General features: G+C 41.2%; 1 protein-coding gene across 3 annotated transcripts in view; it reads right to left on the bottom strand.

The window, feature by feature from the left end:
- cdh4 (cadherin 4, type 1, R-cadherin (retinal)) overlaps positions 1-22016 on the bottom strand; it is a 400906-nt gene that overhangs the window by 108663 nt on the left and 270227 nt on the right. For all 3 annotated transcript variants that reach the window (XM_058374170.1, XM_058374172.1, XM_058374171.1), the window contains one exon: positions 665-688. In XM_058374170.1, coding sequence (XP_058230153.1) covers positions 665-688 — 24 coding nt within the window. The remainder of the gene's footprint in view (positions 1-664; positions 689-22016) is intronic.

Here is a 22016-nt window from a genome sequence, read left to right as displayed (position 1 = left end):
ATTTTCACAAAAACCTGCCGTTCTAACAAGGTGTGAAGACTCTTTGTATCCGCTAAATGTACCTGCCTTGAGGCGAGTTTTTATAACTTTTACTTAAGGTTTAAAATAACTGATCTGATCTACACACGTGTTCACTCACACACACATTGCCTTGCTTTCTTCACACTCTACACATTTTTCTATGTGGCACATGTTCACCTCTGTCCTTTTCTCTGTAAATACATGTGAGTGCAGGCGTATATGTGTGTTGTTGTTTTTTTCCCACTCCCCTCTAGGAGCCCTGGGGCTTTGCAGGTGGATCATTCGCATGTCCAGCAACAAACAAAGCAAAATACAGCCTGGTTTCAATGCACACACACACACACACACACACACACATACATACTGACAGCTGCATGATCACATCTTCATGCATGTCTATTGATTTACACTGTGACCCCCCTCCCACACACACACACACAAACAGAGTAAATATATTGGCAGGTGCATGATCACAACACCATGCACTTCCATAGATTAACACAGGCACCGACACACACACACACACACACACACACACACACACACGCTCCCCAAAATCACAGCACCTGACTGAGTAAAAAAAAAGGAGTTTCAATCAAAACAGCTGTGATTTAGAATTGCAGAAATCATGCAGAATACTCACCATGAGCAGACGACAGCAGGGTACCTGAGAGAGGGAGAGAGAGAGAGAGAGAGACAGAGACAGAGAGAGATAGAGAGAGAGAGAGAGAGAGAGAGAGAGACAGAGAGAGATAGAGATAGAGAGATAGGCAGAGATAGAGAGAGAGGGAGAGAGAGAGAGAGAGAGACAGAGAGACAGAGACAGAGAGAGAGATGGACAGAGATAGAGAGAGAGGGAGAGAGAGAGAGAGACAGACAGAGACAGAGAGAGATAGAGAGACAGGGAGAGAGAGAGAGAGAGAGAGAGAGAGAGAGATATGGACAGAGATAGAGAGACAGAGAGAGAGAGAGAGAGAGATATGGACAGAAATAGAGAGACAGGGAGAGAGAGAGAGAGAGAGAGAGAGAGAGAGAGAGAGATGGATCAGTATTGGAATTTATTTCCATGCATACAAACATCAACAAAGTTAGTCAGTAAGTTATAATTCACACGGAGGACATTTGGGACATCGCTTTTTGAAGTGTCCAGTTTCATCCCTGACACACGTTTCGAAAACCTTCATTAAGTTCAAACTCCATTGTGAGATATCTTAGGCAAAGAAAGAAGAAGAAAATGAAGAAGGCTTTATTAATAAATAAATCCACACAGCTGATCATTTCATGCTTGTTGGCAATTCATATGCTTCACTTTCCACTGAGATGTATACATATGAAGATGTTCATCGTTTTTTGTTTCTTGAAGGAAAAACTAGAAACTCAAAATGTGAACTATATAGCGTTTTTTTTTTTTTTCATATATTAAAATTTTTTTCAAGCCCTCACTTTGAAATTATGGTGACTATTTTGAGGAGACGCAGCACAGGAAGACAGATTGCTGCTCTATTCCGTGTGTGTGTGTGTGTATTGTGAAATATAATTCTTCACTCTACATTCCTTGTTTTGTGAAGGCCATTTTTTTCTCTCTGCTTTTAGGCATGGGGCGAGGAATCAGACCAGTTTTAGCAGCAGGAGCTTATTTAAGGAGGATACACTGTATGCTTTCTGCTTGATCTTACAGTTTGTCTGAAATTTCAAGCTGCTTCTCGACACCCTCCATGCTGAAACGCTGTCCTATAGATACACTATAAAGCATTCTTTAGATTTAAAGATTAAGTAATAATGAATGGCTAGTATGCTTGTTAACAGCTCATACTCATCCATCCCTCTATTTTCTGTACTGTATATCCCAGGAGACTCCTGGGGTGCCAAGCTATCACACACACACACCACCGATTTACACACAGTATAGACAACTTAGAGATGGCAATCAGCCTACAACGCTTGTCTATGGACTGGAGGATGAAACCCACTAAAGCACAAGGAGAAAACTCAAACCTGGGCAGAGACAGGAATCATCACTACTAAGGAATCATAACCACTAAGCCAAAGTGTCCCCATGTCACATAATGAACAACAAACACTAAACTAACCCCCAAAGGACATGTTTAAGAAAGCCAAATAAACCAAAGGCTAACTTTAGTGTTAGATGTTTGTTTGATATTTATGGTGCTTTCCCAGGAAGGGAGATGCTTCAGGAAATGCTATCTGGTTACTTAGTAAAATGGAGAGAAAGAAGAGAGAGAGAGAGAGAGAGAGAGAGAGAGAGAGAGAGAGAGAGGACAGACAGACAGACAGGGCAGACATCTCTGTATATATAGAAAGAGGGGGAGAGAGAGAGAGAGACAGAGGACAGACAGGGCAGACATCTATATATATATATATATATATATATAGAGAGAGAGAGAGAGAGAGAGAGAGAGAGAGACAGACAGACAGGGCAGACACCTATATATATAAATATATATATATATATATATATATATATATATATATATATATATATATATATATATATATATATATATGTAGAGAGAGAGAGGCAAACAGAGAGTGAGACAGACAGACAGAACAGACAGAGAGAAAGAAAGAGAGAGGGAGAGAGAGAGATCACTCACAGCTACTCGTCTCTTAATCCTTCCACAACATGTAATCTTTTCCCTAAACCAAATCTGTGATTCTTCCATAATAATTATTCTTGTATAAACACAAGACTCGTCACGTGCTATATCTCACCCGCCACCTTCTGACCAATCAGATTTGAGCATTCCATAATCCAGCATAGGTACTGTGATGCCTTCTGGCTGCTCAGTAAAGTTTCTGCTGAAATCTGAACAGCTATGACAGCTGATTGCTCTTAAACCTATACAGACGCTCCAACTGCCTTCAGGAGACCGGGTGCCATTAATTATAATCATGTTCTAATGAGCAGGTGAGAAATAGCATCAGTCTACAAACTCCAGAAGACTGCAGGTGCGTATGACTGCATGCTCTCCCGGTCTGATGAACACGTTCTGGAAAATGAATAAAAAAACAAACAAACAAAAAACAAAAATGACATAGCAGAGAAAATCCATTATTCACAGCAGGCATGGCGTGGAGGAATAACTCCTGTCTGTGTGGTTTTGTGCATTAATAGTGTTTATGAGCAAGAGCAGAGAATTTTTCAAAGTTTCACCCGCATGTCGTTCCAGGCTTAATTAGTCGTGTTGATTATGGAGAAAAAAAAGGCAGGCTTTATTATTTCCTATTAGCTCTTTGTTTGGACTAATTATTACTAATGCAGGTGAAAACAACAGCACGCATGTTAAATGCTGTATTATGTGCTGAGAGTTCATGAAGCCTTCCATTAAGCGCCGAAGACGAAGCGGAAGAGGGATGGCATCAGCCGCGCTGTTTCTTAACAAATATCCGTGCCTGAAAAATGCTTCGTTTTTAATAGCTAGCAGTAAACATATACAGTAATGTATTTATTAGCTACAATCTGCAGGCTGGTGAAGTTGTGGCTTTGAGAGCTGACCGTGACGCAACAAGGGCTCTAAAATGAAGCCGCTACACTGGAGAATCAACTCTTCACCTTTAACACGGGCTTCGCACCATTTCCAACACCATGTTCTACTGTGTGTCCCGTCACGGCTCTAAAAATCCTCCACTCCCTTCTGATATCTTTTTTAAAATCTGCTTGTAATCAGCAGAACGTGAAAAGAAATCTAGGTGTGTGTGTGTGGTGTGTGTGTGTGTGTCCGTCTCTTGGGACTGTTCTTAGGGATCACGGGGTGCTGTCAGGGACCTGTAAGTGTGTGTGACTGAGCTAAGTTTAACACGGTTCTGCTCGAGCACCTCGGCACTACGGAGCGTACAGGAAAGGATTTCACACTGCAGGCAGGGGCAATGGGGAAGTGCAATCATAGCAATTTCTGCAATTTTTGTACATACACACACTCCGAACGGGGAATAGGACGGCGCAATCTCTGCCGTTTCACACACACACGCACTACGCGCACATACTCCTTACGCTCTACACACACACACACACTACAGTGCGCGAACAGATTGTAAAGGTAATTCAATTTCCCACAGCTGAGCTGGAGTCCAAATGATCTCCATCAAGCACACAATCAGCCACAGTGTCTGTGATTTTCCCAGCTGGACTTTCAGAAGAGAGTGAGTGAGAGAGAGAGAGAGAGAAAGAGAGAGAGAGAGAGAGAGAGAGAGAGAGAGAGAAAGAGAGGGAAAGAACAACTAGGGAGAAACCTGAAACATCTGGAATAAACAAAGCAGTATCAGGGACTAAATTAGCCACAGCTATCCTAGCAAAATGAAATAATTGTCCATATATGGACAACTGACCATCACACCAACATGCAGCTTACATTTCATTTACAGACTTTGGCAGATGCCCTTATCCAGAGCGAGTTACACTAAGCACTTGAGGATTAAGGGCCTTGCTCAGGGGCCCAGCAGCAGCACCTTGGTGTAGCCAGGGTTCGAACTCACAACCCGCCAATCAGTAGTCCAACACCTTAACCACTAAGCTGCCACATCCCTCCAGGTTCTCGGCCCTAACATAGCATTGAAACATGGACACTAAGGTGATTGTAACAAAATCACTTACTGGTTTAGTTTCTTCTCTAATAAACAGTAATAGTAAGATTTCTCAAATGCTTCCACACTGAAAAACATTCTCACATCTCTGCACTTTTACACACTCGCACAGCACAAACTCGACCGCCATATCGCTGACCGCACATGCTGAATTTCACATTAGGATAATGTAGATGTTTGACCATATGGCTTATGTGTTTTTTTTCCCCAAAGCAAGCAGAAATTTCTGCAAGGCTAAGAAAGACACAACATGCCTCCTTTGTGAAAGTGTCCTGAATGCAATATGTAACAATTTTGATCTTACTGTGTAAAAAAATTTTTAATTGTGGCCACTGGGACACTGGTTCTTCAGTAATTAATGAGGGTTTTTGTTAATAAAAGCTTGGTGAGCAGAATGGACATGAAAATGATGACCAGCATCATCTTCATCACTGGCAGTAATATGCTTAGAGATATGAGTTCTTTGTGGCTGAAAAGGATAAAGCAGCTACAGCAACTGATATCTGATTGACTTAGATGGTTATGAAGGAAGGTTCTGCTTGTAGGGGTGATGGATTAATGACATGATGTTGGTGGATATTTCACAGAACATTTCTAATCTGAGTTTTTTCATCCCCGAAAATCCTCACTGAACCTGGATATCAGGTGTTTCCCCCCTTTTTTCCTTCTCCGAAGTTCAATCCCATGAGCCCTGGTGAAATGTAAGCGCTATATGTTTTAGGTTGTGTTCAGAAATTATTTCCACCCTTTTCTTTTCCTTAAAACTGTTTCAGCCCGCACGATCCAATATCACTAAACTCTCTTCTTTCCCGCCATCAACATCCTCACTCTGTGTGGAGAAGAAAATTTCCATCTGTTCCACAATTCGAAATCTTTTTCCACCCCTTTATATATTTTTTCAGAACGCTAATTGTACATAATGGTATTTTAACTGTGTTCATGCTCAGCTCCCGGGGACTGAGATGCAGTTTAACATCAATTTTAAAAGGATGATCTTCTAAGATTTTTCGAAGAGTGCTGAGTGTTTGAGTAGAACAGATGAATTTTTATGAAAGGTGCCAATAATTAAGTCACACTCACTGACTCATCACGCTCAGACAATTAAAAAAGAAAAAGAAAAAATGCTTTCAGGTTTTGGTCAGTCTGTTATTTTTGTGAACGCACACACACACACAAACGCATATTTATACATGTAATCTACAGACACATATAGAAATACATGGAAAGCCAAAGCAATAACCCGAGCACTGAAACAGATGGATTGTGGGGCAGATTGGAGAAAAATGAAGCGAGAGAAGAGCCAAAGAAAGAGCATTTGTTCTATCCTTCCATCTCTAAACACAGTCCATAAATCTGTCCAGCTCTAATTCCACATACACACGCACAAGACAAAAGATCGGTGATGGAGAGGAGAGGGGGATTATCGGACAAATGACAGACAGCACAGTGAGTCTGAGCAAAAGCGACAGCATCGTCTTTCCTCACGCATCATCAGATCATCCCTCACTACCTGCCTGAGAGAGCGAACACTGGTTCGGGGGGGGTGGGTGGGTGTTCAATCACTTCTGCCATGGGAGAGAGTGAGAGAGAGAGAGAGAGAGAGAGACTGCAATGCAATCCCAGAGCAGTTTATATTCTAAAGCTCGTGGCAGACATTGTGGCCCCTGAGGAACAGACTGAAATGTTTATCTGTGTCTGTAAGGAGGAGATCTTCTGTCCATCTTCCCTGCTTTCTCTCTCTGGCTTTTCTTCACAATTTCCTGTTTCTGTCCATCAGTGCCGTTTCTGTCATCATTCCTACTTCTGTTCTTTTCATTCCGCTTCTTTTCACATCCAGCGTGTGGTTGTTAGGAAAATAGTCAAAGACGAGGTGTTGTGGTGTGATGGTGTGTTGTGGTGTGTTGTGGTGTGATGGTGTGTTGTGGTGTGTTGTGGTGTGATGGTGTGTTGTGGTGTGATGTGGTGTGATGGTGTGTTGTGGTGTGTTGTGGTGTGATGGTGTGTTGTGGTGTGTTGTGGTGTGATGGTGTGTTGTGGTGTGTTGTGGTGTGATGGTGTGTTGTGGTGTGTTGTGGTGTGATGGTGTGTTGTGGTGTGATGGTGTGTTGTGGTGTGTTGTGGTGTGATGTGATGTGATGGTGTGTTGTGGTGTGATGGTGTGTTGTGGTGTGATGGTGTGTTGTGGTGTGATGGTGTGTTGTGGTGTGTTGTGGTGTGATGGTGTGTTGTGGTGTGGTGGTGTGTTGTGGTGTGTTGTGGTGTGATGGTGTGTTGTGGTGTGGTGTATTGCTGTAATGTGATGTTGAGTGTTGTGGTGTGATGGTGTGTTGTGGTGTGTTGTGGTGTGATGGTGTGTTGTGGTGTGATGGTGTGTTGTGGTGTGGTGTATTGCTGTAATGTGATGTTGAGTGTTGTGGTGTGATGGTGTGTTGTGGTGTGATGGTGTGTTGTGGTGTGGTGTATTGCTGTAATGTGATGTTGAGTGTTGTGGTGTGGTGGTGTGTTGTGGTGTATTGCTGTAATGTGATGTTGAGTGTTGTGGTGTGATGGTGTGTTGTGGTGTGATGGTGTGTTGTGGTGTGGTGTATTGCTGTAATGTGATGTTGAGTGTTGTGGTGTGGTGGTGTGTTGTGGTGTGTTGTGGTGTGATGGTGTGTTGTGGTGTGGTGGTGTGTTGTGGTGTGGTGTATTGCTGTAATGTGATGTTGAGTGTTGTGGTGTGGTGGTGTGTTGTGGTGTGTTGTGGTGTGATGGTGTGTTGTGGTGTGGTGGTGTGTTGTGGTGTGGTGTATTGCTGTAATGTGATGTTGAGTGTTGTGGTGTGATGGTGTGTTGTGGTGTGATGGTGTGTTGTGGTGTGGTGGTGTGTTGTGGTGTGGTGTATTGCTGTAATGTGATGTTGAGTGTTGTGGTGTGGTGGTGTGTTGTGGTGTGTTGTGGTGTGATGGTGTGTTGTGGTGTGGTGGTGTGGTGTATTGCTGTAATGTGATGTTGATTGTTGTGGTGTGGTGGTGTGTTGTGGTGTGATGGTGTGTTGTGGTGTGGTGTATTGCTGTAATGTGATGTTGAGTGTTGTGGTGTGATGGTGTGTTGTGGTGTGGTGGTGTGTTGTGGTGTGGTGTATTGCTGTAATGTGATGTTGAGTGTTGTGGTGTGATGGTGTGTTGTGGTGTGGTGGTGTGTTGTGGTGTGGTGTATTGCTGTAATGTGATGTTGAGTGTTGTGGTGTGATGGTGTGTTGTGGTGTGATGGTGTGTTGAGGTGTGGTGTATTGCTGTAATGTGATGTTGAGTGTTGTGGTGTGATGGTGTGTTGTGGTGTGATGGTGTGTTGAGGTGTGGTGTATTGCTGTAATGTGATGTTGAGTGTTGTGGTGTGATGGTGTGTTGTGGTGTGATGGTGTGTTGAGGTGTGGTGTATTGCTGTAATGTGATGTTGAATGGTGTGGTGTGATGGTGTGTTGTGGTGTGTTGTGGTGTGGTGGTGTGTTGTGTTGTGGTGTATTGCTGTAATGTGATGTTGAGTGTTGTGTGATGGTGTGTTGTGGTGTGTTGTGGTGTGGTGTATTGCTGTAATGTGATGTTGAGTGTTGTGGTGTGATGGTGTGTTGAGGTGTGGTGTATTGCTGTAATGTGATGTTGAATGGTGTGGTGTGGTTTATTGTAGTGTGGTTTTCTGTAGCATGAGGTGTTGTGATCTTTTGTGCTTTAGTATGGTGTTGTGTGCTGTGGTGTAGTGTGTAGTGGTGTAGTATGGTGTTGTGTGCTGTGGTGTAGTGTGTAGTGGTGTTGTGTAGTGGTGTAGTATGGTGTTGTGTGCTGTGGTGTAGTGTGTAGTGGTGTTGTGTAGTGGTGTAGTATGGTGTTGTGTAGTGGTGTAGTATGGTGTTGTGTAGTGGTGTAGTATGGTGTTGTGTGCTGTGGTGTAGTATGGTGTTGTGTGCTGTGGTGTAGTGTGTAGTGGTGTTGTGTAGTGGTGTAGTATGGTGTTGTGTAGTGGTGTAGTATGGTGTAGTGTGTAGTGGTGTTGTGTAGTGGTGTAGTATGGTGTTGTGTAGTGGTGTAGTATGGTGTTGTGTAGTGGTATAGTGTGTAGTGGTGTAGTATGGTGTTGTGTAGTGGTGTAGTATGATGTTGTGTAGTGGTGTAGTATGATGTGTGCTGTGGTGTAGTATGGTGTTGTGTAGTGGTGTAGTGTGTAGTGGTGTAGTATGGTGTTGTGTAGTGGTGTAGTATGGTGTTGTGTAGTGGTGTAGTATGATGTTGTGTGCTGTGGTGTAGTATGGTGTTGTGTGCTGTGGTGTAGTATGGTGTTGTGTAGTGGTGTAGTGTGTAGTGGTGTAGTATGGTGTTGTGTAGTGGTGTAGTATGGTGTTGTGTAGTGGTGTAGTATGGTGTTGTGTGCTGTGGTGTAGTATGGTGTTGTGTAGTGGTGTAGTGTGTAGTGGTGTAGTATGGTGTTGTGTAGTGGTGTAGTATGGTGTTGTGTAGTGGTGTAGTATGATGTTGTGTGCTGTGGTGTAGTATGGTGTTGTGTGCTGTGGTGTAGTATGGTGTTGTGTAGTGGTGTAGTATGGTGTTGTGTAGTGGTGTAGTATGGTGTTGTGTAGTGGTGTAGTGTGTAGTGGTGTAGTATGGTGTTGTGTAGTGGTGTAGTACGGTGTTGTGTAGTGGTGTAGTGGTGTAGTATGGTGTTGTGTAGTGGTGTAGTATGATGTTGTGTGCTGTGGTGTAGTATGGTGTTGTGTAGTGATGTAGAACGGTGTTGTGTAGTGGTGTAGTGTGTAGTGGTGTAGTATGGTGTTGTGTAGTGGTGTAGTATGATGTTGTGTGCTGTGGTGTAGTATGGTGTTGTGTAGTGATGTAGTATGGTGTTGTGTAGTGGTGTAGTATGGTGTTGTGTAGTGGTGTAGTGTGTAGTGGTGTTGTGTAGTGGTGTAGTGGTGTAGTATGGTGTTGTGTAGTGGTGTAGTATGATGTTGTGTGCTGTGGTGTAGTATGGTGTTGTGTAGTGATGTAGAACGGTGTTGTGTAGTGGTGTAGTGTGTAGTGGTGTAGTATGGTGTTGTGTAGTGGTGTAGTATGATGTTGTGTGCTGTGGTGTAGTATGGTGTTGTGTAGTGATGTAGTATGGTGTTGTGTAGTGGTGTAGTATGGTGTTGTGTAGTGGTGTAGTGTGTAGTGGTGTTGTGTAGTGATGTAGTGTGTAGTGGTGTAGTATGGTGTTGTGTAGTGGTGTAGTATGGTGTTGTGTAGTGGTGTAGTATGATGTGTGCTGTGGTGTAGTATGGTGTTGTGTAGTGGTGTAGTATGATGTGTGCTGTGGTGTAGTATGGTGTTGTGTAGTGGTGTAGTATGGTGTTGTGTAGTGGTGTAGTGGTGTAGTATGGTGTTGTGTAGTGGTGTAGTATGGTGTTGTGTAGTGGTGTAGTATGGTGTTGTGTAGTGGTGTAGTATGATGTGTGCTGTGGTGTAGTATGGTGTTGTGTAGTGGTGTAGTATGATGTGTGCTGTGGTGTAGTATGGTGTTGTGTAGTGGTGTAGTATGGTGTTGTGTAGTGGTGTAGTGTGTAGTGGTGTAGTATGGTGTTGTGTAGTGGTGTAGTATGGTGTTGTGTAGTGGTGTAGTGTGTAGTGGTGTAGTATGGTGTTGTGTAGTGGTGTAGTACGGTGTTGTGGTGTAGTATGGTGTTGTGTAGTGGTGTAGTATGATGTTGTGTGCTGTGGTGTAGTATGGTGTTGTGTAGTGGTGTAGTACGGTGTTGTGTAGTGGTGTAGTACGGTGTTGTGTGCTGTGGTGTAGTATGGTATTGTGTAGTGATGTAGTGTGTAGTGGTGTAGTATGGTGTTGTGTAGTGGTGTAGTATGGTGTTGTGTAGTGGTGTAGTATGGTGTTGTGTAGTGATGTAGTGTGTAGTGGTGTAGTATGGTGTTGTGTAGTGGTGTAGTACGGTGTTGTGTGCTGTGGTGTAGTATGGTATTGTGTAGTGATGTAGTGTGTAGTGGTGTAGTATGGTGTTGTGTACTGGTGTAGTATGGTGTTGTGTAGTGGTGTAGTATGGTGTTGTGTAGTGATGTAGTGTGTAGTGGTGTAGTATGGTGTTGTGTAGTGGTGTAGTATGATGTTGTGTGCTGTGGTGTAGTATGGTGTTGTGTAGTGGTGTAGTATGATGTTGTGTGCTGTGGTGTAGTATGGTGTTGTGTAGTGGTGTAGTATGGTGTTGTGTAGTGGTGTAGTGTGTAGTGGTGTAGTATGGTGTTGTGTAGTGGTGTAGTACGGTGTTGTGTAGTGGTGTAGTATGGTGTTGTGTAGTGGTGTAGTATGGTGTTGTGTAGTGGTGAAGTATGATGTTGTGTGCTGTGGTGTAGTATGGTGTTGTGTAGTGATGTAGAACGGTGTTGTGTAGTGGTGTAGTATGGTGTTGTGTAGTGGTGTAGTATGGTGGTGTGTAGTGGTGTAGTACGGTGTTGTGTAGTGGTGTAGTATGGTGTTGTGTAGTGGTGTAGTATTTTGTTGTGCAGTATAGTGTTGTGTAGTGGTGTAGTATGGTGTTGTGTAGTGGTGTAGTATGGTGTTGTGTAGTGGTGCAGTATTTTGTTGTGCAGTATAGTGTTGTGTAGTGGTGTAGTATGGTGTTGTGTAGTGGTGTAGTATTTTGTTGTGCAGTATAGTGTTGTGTAGTGGTGTAGTATGGTGTTGTGTAGTGGTGTAGTATGGTGTTGTGTAGTGGTGTAGTATGGTGTTGTGTAGTGGTGTAGTATGGTGTTGTGTAGTGGTGTAGTATGGTGTTGTGTAGTGGTGTAGTGTGTAGTGGTGTAGTATGGTGTTGTGTAGTGGTGTAGTATGGTGTTGTGTAGTGGTGTAGTATGGTGTTGTGTAGTGGTGTAGTATTTTGTTGTGCAGTATAGTGTTGTGTAGTGGTGTAGTATGGTGTTGTGTAGTGGTGTAGTATTTTGTTGTGCAGTATAGTGTTGTGTAGTGGTGTAGTATGGTGTTGTGTAGTGGTGTAGTATGGTGTTGTGTAGTGGTGTAGTATTTTGTTGTGCAGTATAGTGTTGTGTAGTGGTGTAGTATGGTGTTGTGTAGTGGTGTAGTATTTTGTTGTGCAGTATAGTGTTGTGTAGTGGTGTAGTATGGTGTTGTGTAGTGGTGTAGTATTTTGTTGTGCAGTATAGTGTTGTGTAGTGGTGTAGTATGGTGTTGTGTAGTGGTGTAGTATGGTGTTGTGTAGTGGTGTAGTATGGTGTTGTGTAGTGGTGTAGTATTTTGTTGTGCAGTATAGTGTTGTGTTAGACAACACAAAGCGAGGTTACTCTTACCACCAATGATGATTATTTCACTACAGCACATAAAATAAATGTTGCTGAATGACCATGAAACTTAGTTCCTGTTATCACTCAACTTCTTCAAATAAAATAATCTACATAAAGCTTATTGCAATGCAAATGAAGTGGATTTTTATTCTCTCAGTCGATTCACCTGCAACATTCACCACAAATCACTGACCTGAATGCTGCAAAGATGCATGAATGTTCTTTTTTGTCAGTCAGGGTTTAATTAATTTCTTTTTAACATAGCGTCTCTATGAAAATGCCTCAGGGTGTATTTATTTGTTCGGGAAACTTTGCAGACCTGTATTCATGAATAAAGCTTTAATTAATGCAGGAATGCAGATCAAGCTGATCTGTTCAACGGATGAGTAAAAACTTAAAAAAAAGTCTCTACCCAACTTTCTTCAATAAATACAAACAGACAGACAGACAACAGATAGATAGATAGATAGATAGATAGATAGATAGATAGATAGATAGATAGATAGATAGATAGATAGAACCATTAGACAGGTATACAGGAGACTGCCATTTCCTCTGTAAGCAGTTCATAATATCATTTTATCCTCATTGTTTATGCCACTTTGTTGGTTTGCCTCCCATTTTCTCCCAGCCACAAGTCACTTATCATCCAGCAGCAACCAACCAGGAAGGCTGAAGGCCAACACGCCTCCTCAGAGACATATGAAGTCAGCCAACTGCATCTCTTTTCAGACTGCTGCTCATTGTGTGTAATGGGGTAGTGATAGAGACTCAGAGAATAATGCTAGACACACTCTACATACATATATCTATACGTACGTTCATAAGCTCACAGATAACCACGATTGGCTAGTGTCCCTGTGATTGACAGCGGAGACACAGAATCCATCCCTCCCACCAGAACAGCAGGGATAATTCTGTATTTTTGCTTTGATGCCATTTTATAAAAAAAAAAAAACATTTACCCTTAGACACTGGCACTATGGTGACATCTGCATGGTGTAGTGTCTTGTCTCTAAATTGTACATATGAGTGTTAATTTTGGTCGCAAATGATATGCATATCAGCGTTCAGAGAGCAGGAGCTTGTGTCAAAGCAGCTGAGTTCATGATTGTGTCGAATTTATGTTCAAATCAGCGACTTTTGACGTACAAACCACCTTTCCTGCTTTGCTTCATCCAAATCTCCCTGCTTCTGTCGGTCTTCTAGCCATTCTCCATCTTCATCAAAGTCAATCTTTCTTGCTTCTGTTATATATTTACAGACTTTGTCCATTCCCCTGTGCCCAGGAGCCAGCCCCATAGTCTTTTATAAATATCATCTAAAAGCAACCTGCCATCAAGTCTTAAGGAAAACAAAACAACAAAAAAAAAGAGAGAGAGAGAGAGAGAGAAAGCAAAGCACTGCCCACTCTGTCTGTAGGTAACAGACACATACCATCCATCTTCATCATTTTCAGCTTTCCTCAGGTTGGCAAGCAGAAGTTTCATCGTGATGCTTTACTGGAGATCTGATAAGAAACTCAGCACCAGAGGAAAGTTGATGTGCTGGGGCAATTTGGGTGTAGGTGAAGCTATGTGTACATAGAGGGATGCTGAGGCTAGACACGTCAATGGGGGGGGGGGGGTAAAGTAAGAACTGAGGGAATTTATGAGCTAGTCTTCTGCTCTCAGATGAAGCAGTCATCTACCATGACAAGGGCATTGAGAAACGGTCTGAAGCGGATGAAGTGAATTAGGAGAGGGAATTTTTAAAAGAAGTATGAATTACGCGTCCTTGGAAATAGAACGATGCCATAACGTGTGAATATACCTAGAACTCACTGATCCCTATCCCTATAACTAATAGTTTCCACTGAGCAACTATTCGTATAAATCCAAAATAAATAACTCACTATATATAAGCATCTTCCTGGTGGTCGCTGATTCAGTTAACATTAGAAATGTAAATAGATTTTTATTAACAAGGGTGAAGCAAGGTCACAAAATCTCACAGAATCTTCCCAGCTGCTGCTCTTCATGTCTTTCCTTAAAAAAAAGTCATGAATCTTCCTTGTATGTTGCTTTCAGTTATTATTCCCCGCATAACCACATGTTTATAACATATTTATAACATACTTATAAGAACCAAGGTTACAAAACCTTACAGAATCTTATTATACTTGTTGCTGTCTTTAGCTATTATTACATACGTAATTTGCATCACAAAATCTTTTATAACAAAGTATTCCCGCTTTATTATTACTTATTATTATATTTACATATTTATTACACTGCGAACCTTCATCACAACCTATTAAAGAATCTTCCTGGCTATTGCTGTTCTGTTTATTATTACTAAGATGTATGAGTACTACAAAGTTACATAATAAGAATTTATTATTACACAGAATTTCAAATAATCGTCGTTTGCTGATAATGTAATTACACACTTATTACAAAGGTCATGAAAGTCTTCTTTTGGGTTGTTGCTCTTCCAGTTTCCAACAGTATTTAGATGTTTATGACAAATGGAACCTAGGTCATGAAATTTAACAATATTTGTTATTCCAATTCTTAAAAACAACCCTGTTTACACATTTATTTCAAAGTCAGACTTTAGTGGTTTCACAGTTTTTTGCCAGAGTCTATGAAAACAAGGCTATGATTCACTTGATGAAATGAGAAAACTAGAGGCTTTGGAAAGACTGTTAAAGCTTTGAGCTCCGAGACCCAGTCCACCTTTCTCTCTTTCCTCTCTCTCGCTGAGGCCAGAGCTGGTCATGATGAAACGAGAAAAAGAACAGCACACAACACAAGAAGGAATTTGCTTGAACAGAGGCAGAAAACACAAGAGCAGTAGAGCTGGAGGCTGGAATCCAAGTTCAGGATTTTGTTGTGTCTTTGCAGCACACACACACACACACACTCCAAACTGTGGCCTGTGATCCAAAGTGAAACCAGTGCTTGAAGAAAACTAAAACGTAGCCTGTGTGAACTGCACTGAATCTACAGTTCAAGGTCAGTGTGTTGAGCTGTTTAAGACTGAACGGCACGTTTGGGTAATGCTCTCGGAAAATGAACTGCGATGATATCCATCACCTCTATGATCTGCGTGACAGACCTTCTTTTAAGCAGTCGAGAATACAAACACGGTGTCTTCCGTTTCAAGCTGGAGTTAGATATCTTCGGCTCGTACAGCTCCGAAAACATCACGCTTACTCCCTGGAACGCCTACAAATACTTTTTTTGGTTGGGGTGGGAGACAAGATGTGTTGAGAATCAAATCTTGATCCAAAATGAATTTCCTCTCAATTTACATTTTCTTCTTAATTGTTACACATTCATTTAATTCTCATTTCAAGCTTATGAACCTTTATTCAAGCCGATTTCATGAAAATATTGCTTTTAGAAATGATTCCTCCTGGGTTCTGAGGAGTAACGTGTGGTAAATGAGAGTTAGAATGTGAGCGTGTAGACTGTGTGTGATGTTTGTTTTGGGAAATCCGAGAATCAGAGCTAATTTGGACAGCGTCGGTCAAAACACGGTAGGCAGCTTTAGAACGGCGTAAAAGTTCTATATACAGCTTGCTTGAGTTTAATGAAGTGTTTAAATAATTAAAAAATACACTAGCTTCAAGGAGCATGACATTACGGTGTGATTAAGATATCAAATTAATATTACATCTAAGACTGTAAAATATATACACTATATTGCCAAAAGTATTCGCTCACCTGCCTTGACTTGCATAAGAAATTAAGTGACATCCCATTCCTAATCCATAGGGTTCAATATGACGTCGGTCCACCCTTTGCAGCTATAACAGCTTCAACTCTTCTGGGAAGGCTGTCCACAAGGTTTAGGAGTGTGTTTATGAGAATTTTTGACCATTCTTCCAGAAGCGCATTTGTGAGGTCACACACTGATGTTGGACGAGAAGGCCTGGCTCTCAGTCTCCGCTCTAATTCATCCCAAAGGTGTTCTATCGGGTTGAGGTCAGGACTCTGTGCAGGCCAGTCAAGTTCATCCACACCAGACTCTGTCATCCATGTCTTTATGGACCTTGCTTTGTGCACTGGTGCACAGTCATGTTGGAAGAGGAAGGGGCCAGCTCCAAACTGTTCCCATAAAGTTGGGAGCATGGAATTGTCCAAAATGTCTTGGTATGCTGAAGCATTCAGAGTTCCTTTCACTGGAACTAAGGGTCCAAGCCCAGCTCCTGAAAAACAACCCCACACCATAATCCCCCCTCCACCAAACTTTACACTTGGCACAATGCAGTCAGACAAGTACCGTTCTCCTGGCAACCGCCAAACCCAGACTCGTCCATCAGATTGCCAGATGGAGAAGCGCGATTCGTCACTCCAGAGAACGCGTCTCCACTGCTCTAGAGTCCAGTGGCGGCGTGCTTTACACCACTGCATCCGACGCTTTGCATTGCACTTGGTGATGTATGGCTTGGATGCAGCTGCTCGGCCATGGAAACCCATTCCATGAAGCTCTCTGTGCACTGTTCTTGAGCTAATCTGAAGGCCACATGAAGTTTGGAGGTCTGTAGTGATTGACTCTACAGAAAGTTGGCGACCTCTTCACACTATGCGCCTCAGCATCCGCTGACCCCGCTCCGTCAGTTTACGTGGCCTACCACTTCGTGGCTGAGTTGCTGTCGTTCCCAAACACTTCCACGTTCTTATAATACAGCTGACAGTTGACTGTGGAATATTTAGGAGCGAGGAAATTTCATGACTGGATTTGTTGCACAGGTGGCATCCTATCACAGTTCCACGCTGGAATTCACTGAGCTCCTGAGAGCGACCCATTCTTTCACAAATGTTTGTAAAAACAGTCTGCATGCCTAGGTGCTTGATTTTATACACCTGTGGCCATGGAAGTGATTGGAACACCTGATTCTGATTATTTGGATGGGTGAGCAAATACTTTTGGCAATATAGTGTATATCTCTCTCTATATATATATATATATATATATATATATATTTTTTTTTTCCCAGGGACTGATGAAATTAGAAGAGTCCCAATGGGACTAGGGAGCTGAAAGAGAGGCACCTGTGGAGAACTTAGGGACAAACTGAAGCTTATCAGCACTAAATGGAACCTTTTATAAATAAATAAATAAATAAATAAATTAATAAATAAATTAATTAATTAATAAGCTACCATCTAGAGTTAGATTGAAGTAATAAAAGCTACAACTTTAAAACATCTTCTTGCAGTGGCTTTGGTCTTCGTTCCTTGCTTGTTAGATCTACTAGGAAAGTAAAAAATTTCTTACATTTTTTATCAAGTTAACTGTTTTACTCCACGCTGCTCTAAAGGGATGTTGAAGATGGAAACAAAAAAAAAAAAAGGATAGAGGTATCGATATTTGAGGACAAACCAGCGTGATCGGCTCTGATCCTGTAGGTTTTGTAATGAATCAACACAGGGGTGGACAAATCACTAGGCCGGGCACCTGGGACGAGCAGATTACATATCTGAGCTATCGGGTTTTCATTAACAGCTGGCTGCCAGACAAACAGGTTCAGTATGATGCTGATAAAACACTCAAAGTCACCAGAATCACCAGAACTTTTTAACTTCGTTCATCCAACAACCTGAGAAGAAGAAAAAAAAAAACACCCTACTATCAATTATTTCAAAATAAAAGTTGTAGGAACTGTTTTAATAGGCTTAGCATTAATCAGTACTAGGTGCTATTTCCATATACGGTTTCAATATAGCGCTGCACGATGGATGCGTCTCAATCAGCTCTCTAGTGTCCCTAGGTTCCCTACATTGTGTACACGAGCTCAGGCGCTGGTAAAGACCCTGAATCATTACACACTGGGACACTGATGACTCGATTTCCGCCGCCATTTCCATCACCACTGACATTCATCAACAGCAGGCGGGAGTCATATCTACCCGAAAAAGTACTCTGTTACATATCCGAGCAATATTTCTAGTGAATGCCTTTTTTTTTTGTTGTTGTTCGAAATCATTAAACACTTAAAAGTCATCAGAGACCCAAACTGTATAAAAAAAACATTAAATAAAATTAAAAAATCATTAATAATCATTTGAGAGCTGCAACAAGCTAATTAAGTTGGCTGCAATGAGAATGGAGGGATTGTAAATGTTCTGAAAATAATAAAGAAATAAAACTACGCATGAGCATTTATGAGATTAAATGCGAGAATAATTGCATGCCGAGGACGTGAAAGGTCAAGAGCGAGATAAGGGAACGGATCAATTTCCCTTCATCCCGACGGTTAAGAAAGCAAAAGAGAAAGATTTAAAATGTGAATGTAAAAGTCAACCTCGGAGTGCACTTCACGAGGTTAATTAAAAATAGCTACCAAATATTACTTCAGGAAAAAGTCATTTATGTAAATTTACTCTGAAAAGCAGTAAATATCTTCATCCCAAGATAACTGCACTTAAGAAGAAGAACTCAGGCATGATATTTCCACATTTTTTTCCCCCTCCAAGGAAAATAATCTGTTTCACTGCCACGGTGTGAACTTTTTCACTGGGAAATGTTCCCTCCTCGTGCTTTAAATCATTCATTTGCCCCACCTGCTGCTCCAATGTCTTTATACCTGCAGGAGATGACGTTCAAAGGAACCGAGCTGGAGACGAACGTGTCGGATTTAAAAGCGTTTTAAAATCCGCCGGAAAAATGCAAAGATGCCGACTGGGCCGGTGTAGACGGCTCGGCTAGTGATTTTTTTTTTTTTTTTTTTTACCTCGGCAATGATTTTAGGGTTTCTTAACCTGCTCTGGAGGCAAAAAAACGGCGGTCCTGCCTCAGGAAGTCAACCACAAAACCACCCACAAACATGAGCTGAGTGATTAAGAAAAAAAGAAAAGAAATAAATTAATAAAATATTAAAAATATTATACAATCTAATAAAAGCATGTTTACATATTATTTGAGAAAATAATAAATGATGGTTAATTTTCCTGAAGACATTTATTTTTTTAATCAAATGAAGCGGTGCTTTATTGGAGGCCTGCTGTTAGAGCACAATAATCAGCTGATCTTCTTAAACAATTATCCTCCTCCGAGAGCATGTCCTGGAGCTGTTTATTTCTGCGATAGCGCAGCAATTTGCCAATAATTAAGCTCTTAATAATTACCTAATTAAAAAAACAATACATTGTACTTTTCGTTATTGATTTAGAGCTTCTGCAAAACATTTTAGTTCCTCATATCATTTATATCCCTAGCTTCAGCCAATTGCCACCTTCGGACCAATCAGAATCAAGCGTTCAGCGTTATAATAAATTATTACAATAAGGACTTGAACAATAGCAGGGATGTATGACAGCATTGGGTGTGCAGTTTACCATAAAAAATATAATAAATAAGGAGCTATGAAGCTTGCAGACCTTCTTTGAAATTCATTACTGGAGAAATGATAGGACACATGACGCTGATCGAATATGTACAAATCCTTTGCCTTAACTTTTAAAAAGGTTCAGTGTAATCAAGGTAATTTGACGGCATCATCTGGTCATTAATTGAATTTCTCCACACGTACGTAGATCAGGAATCTGTAAGAACTGCTGAACTCACAGCTTCATCAACAAGGTCTAGGGATTTATCCTCATGTTTGACTTCATCATGTCCAAAATGTCCTGAGGTCTGGCTGTAGGCACTGTAATTATTCATTACACGCTGTTAAAAAGTCAAGCCCCTGTGCTGACGAGGCAGCGCTGGACCCCCAAACACTGCAACCCAATCAATTTTATTCAAATTAAATATGAAAGCAGTACCCAAATATTGAAACGTAATACCTTTCCTATTGAAGAAGTTCCCAATGCATGACAAATTCGGGCAGAAGAAGGTTAAGTGAGAAGAAAGTGAATCAGAAAGACGGCGGCGCTGTAAAATAAACCATGCAAGCGGGGACAATTTCTCTCCAAAGCCAAGTAATTTCTCTTTTCATCCACAAAACTGCTGAAGCGTTTAAAAAGAGTAAGAGTGCATGACGGAGGGCGAATCTGTCTGCATGCAAGAGAAAAGATGAAAAGGAAGCTGTCTGTGACTGAAAACAAGCGTCTGGAACGGAATAATACAGAGAATCCGACAAACAGCCAAATGTAAAAATGAAAACGCTTTCAGGATTCTCACTTCTCTTTTTCGCTCGGCGTACTTTGTTTGCCCCCACCCCACCCCCACCCCGGTTCTGGCTCGAACCCGGCACGGGTTTGCAATCAGAACTTGTGGAAAAAATGAAATAAATCAGTGGGCAAGTTTTGTATCGCCACATAACAGTCGTTTGAAGCGTTATTTATAGACTTACAGACTATAGATCTTATTTCCAGAACCTCCTGGCATTCTGTCTGGAACAAATGCTAATTACTTGAAACTAATTACTTTAAGAATAATTTCAGCTCAGTGGTTAAAAATAAGGTTCTTAAGTTTCCATAGCACTCAGAGTTTGCGTTTATTTATTTATTTATTTTTTCTTCAATTCGGTTTTGTTTGTACAGCGCTTTTAACAAGGGACGTCGACTCGAAACATCTTTACAGAACAAAAGGAATACAGTACAAAAAGTTCAAGATTAATATTAGAGTTATATTTAAACTTATTTGTATTAACTCCTAATCCCTAATGAGCAAGACTGAGGTGACTGTGGTGAGGAAAAACCCCTTTAGATGGATAAATTGTTATAAACACTGTAGAGGGTGATAATAAATTGTTATAAAGACCAGAGAGTGATTATAAATGATTATTTACACCAGAAAGAGTGATTACCAATTGTTATAAACACTGCAGAGTGTGATTATAAATTGTTATAAACACTGCAGAGTGTGATTATAAATTGTTATAAACACTGCAGAGTGCGATTATAAATTGTTATAAACACTGCAGAGTGTGATTATAAATTGTTATAAACACTGCAGAGTGCGATTATAAATTGTTATAAACACTGCAGAGTGTGATTATAAATTTTTACAAACACCGGAGAGTGTGATTATAAGTTGTTATGAACACCGGATAGTGTGATTATAAAACTGTTATAAACACCAGAGAGTGTGATTATAAGTTGTTATGAACACCGGAGAGTGTGATTATAAATTGTTATGACACCAGATAGTGTGATTATAAATTGTTATGAACACCGGATAGTGTGATTATAAAACTGTTATAAACACCAGAGAGTGTGATTATGAATTGTTATAAACACCAGAGAGTGTGATTATGAATAATGTCCTTTCCACAGTCATGTACAGTCAGTTGGAGTTGTGTAACCAGGAGCTCCTGAGCAACTCATAAATCAGCTGAACATCTGAGTTCATTACAACTTCAACACCTCCATGCCAAAGCCTTCAAATGCTCAGTAGGTGCGTTTACATGGACACTTGTAATCCGATGGTAACAGGACTAGAAGCACAATCAGATTAAAAAAGTGTCATGTAAACATGTCAATCGGATGGAATTTGCCACATCCAATTAAAATTTCAATTGGATGGTAAGGGGTGGTTTAAACCATTTTTAGTCCGATCGAGAGGACATGTAAACACTTAATCGGATGGAATATGTTCCTGGAAAGTTCTGCGCATGTGCAATGACGTATGACGTACGGATGTTGATACGAATGACATACGGACGTTGATACGAATGACGTATGACATACGGACGTTGATACGAATGACGTATGACATACGGACGTTGATACGAATGACGTATGACATACGGATGTTGATACGAATGACATATGACATACGGACGTTGATACGAATGACGTATGACGTACGGACGTTGATACGAATGACGTATGACATACGGACGTTGATACGAATGACGTATGACGTACGGACGTTGATAAGAATGACGTATGACGTACGGACGTTGATACGAATAATGTATGACGTACGGATGTTGATACGAATGACGTATGACGTACGGACGTTGATAAGAATGACGTATGACGTACGGATGTTGATACGAATGACGTATGACGTACGGACGTTGATACGAATGACGTATGATGTACGGACGTTGATACGAATGACGTATGATGTACGGATGTTGATACGAATAACGTATGACGTACGGACGTTGATACGAATAACGTATGACGTACG

Source organism: Hemibagrus wyckioides, linkage group LG21 (genome assembly GCF_019097595.1).
Source record: "Hemibagrus wyckioides isolate EC202008001 linkage group LG21, SWU_Hwy_1.0, whole genome shotgun sequence".
NCBI lineage: Eukaryota > Metazoa > Chordata > Actinopteri > Siluriformes > Bagridae > Hemibagrus > Hemibagrus wyckioides.
The sequence above is the reverse complement of the archived record's forward strand: the minus strand, read 5'-3'. Positions and strand labels throughout refer to the sequence as shown.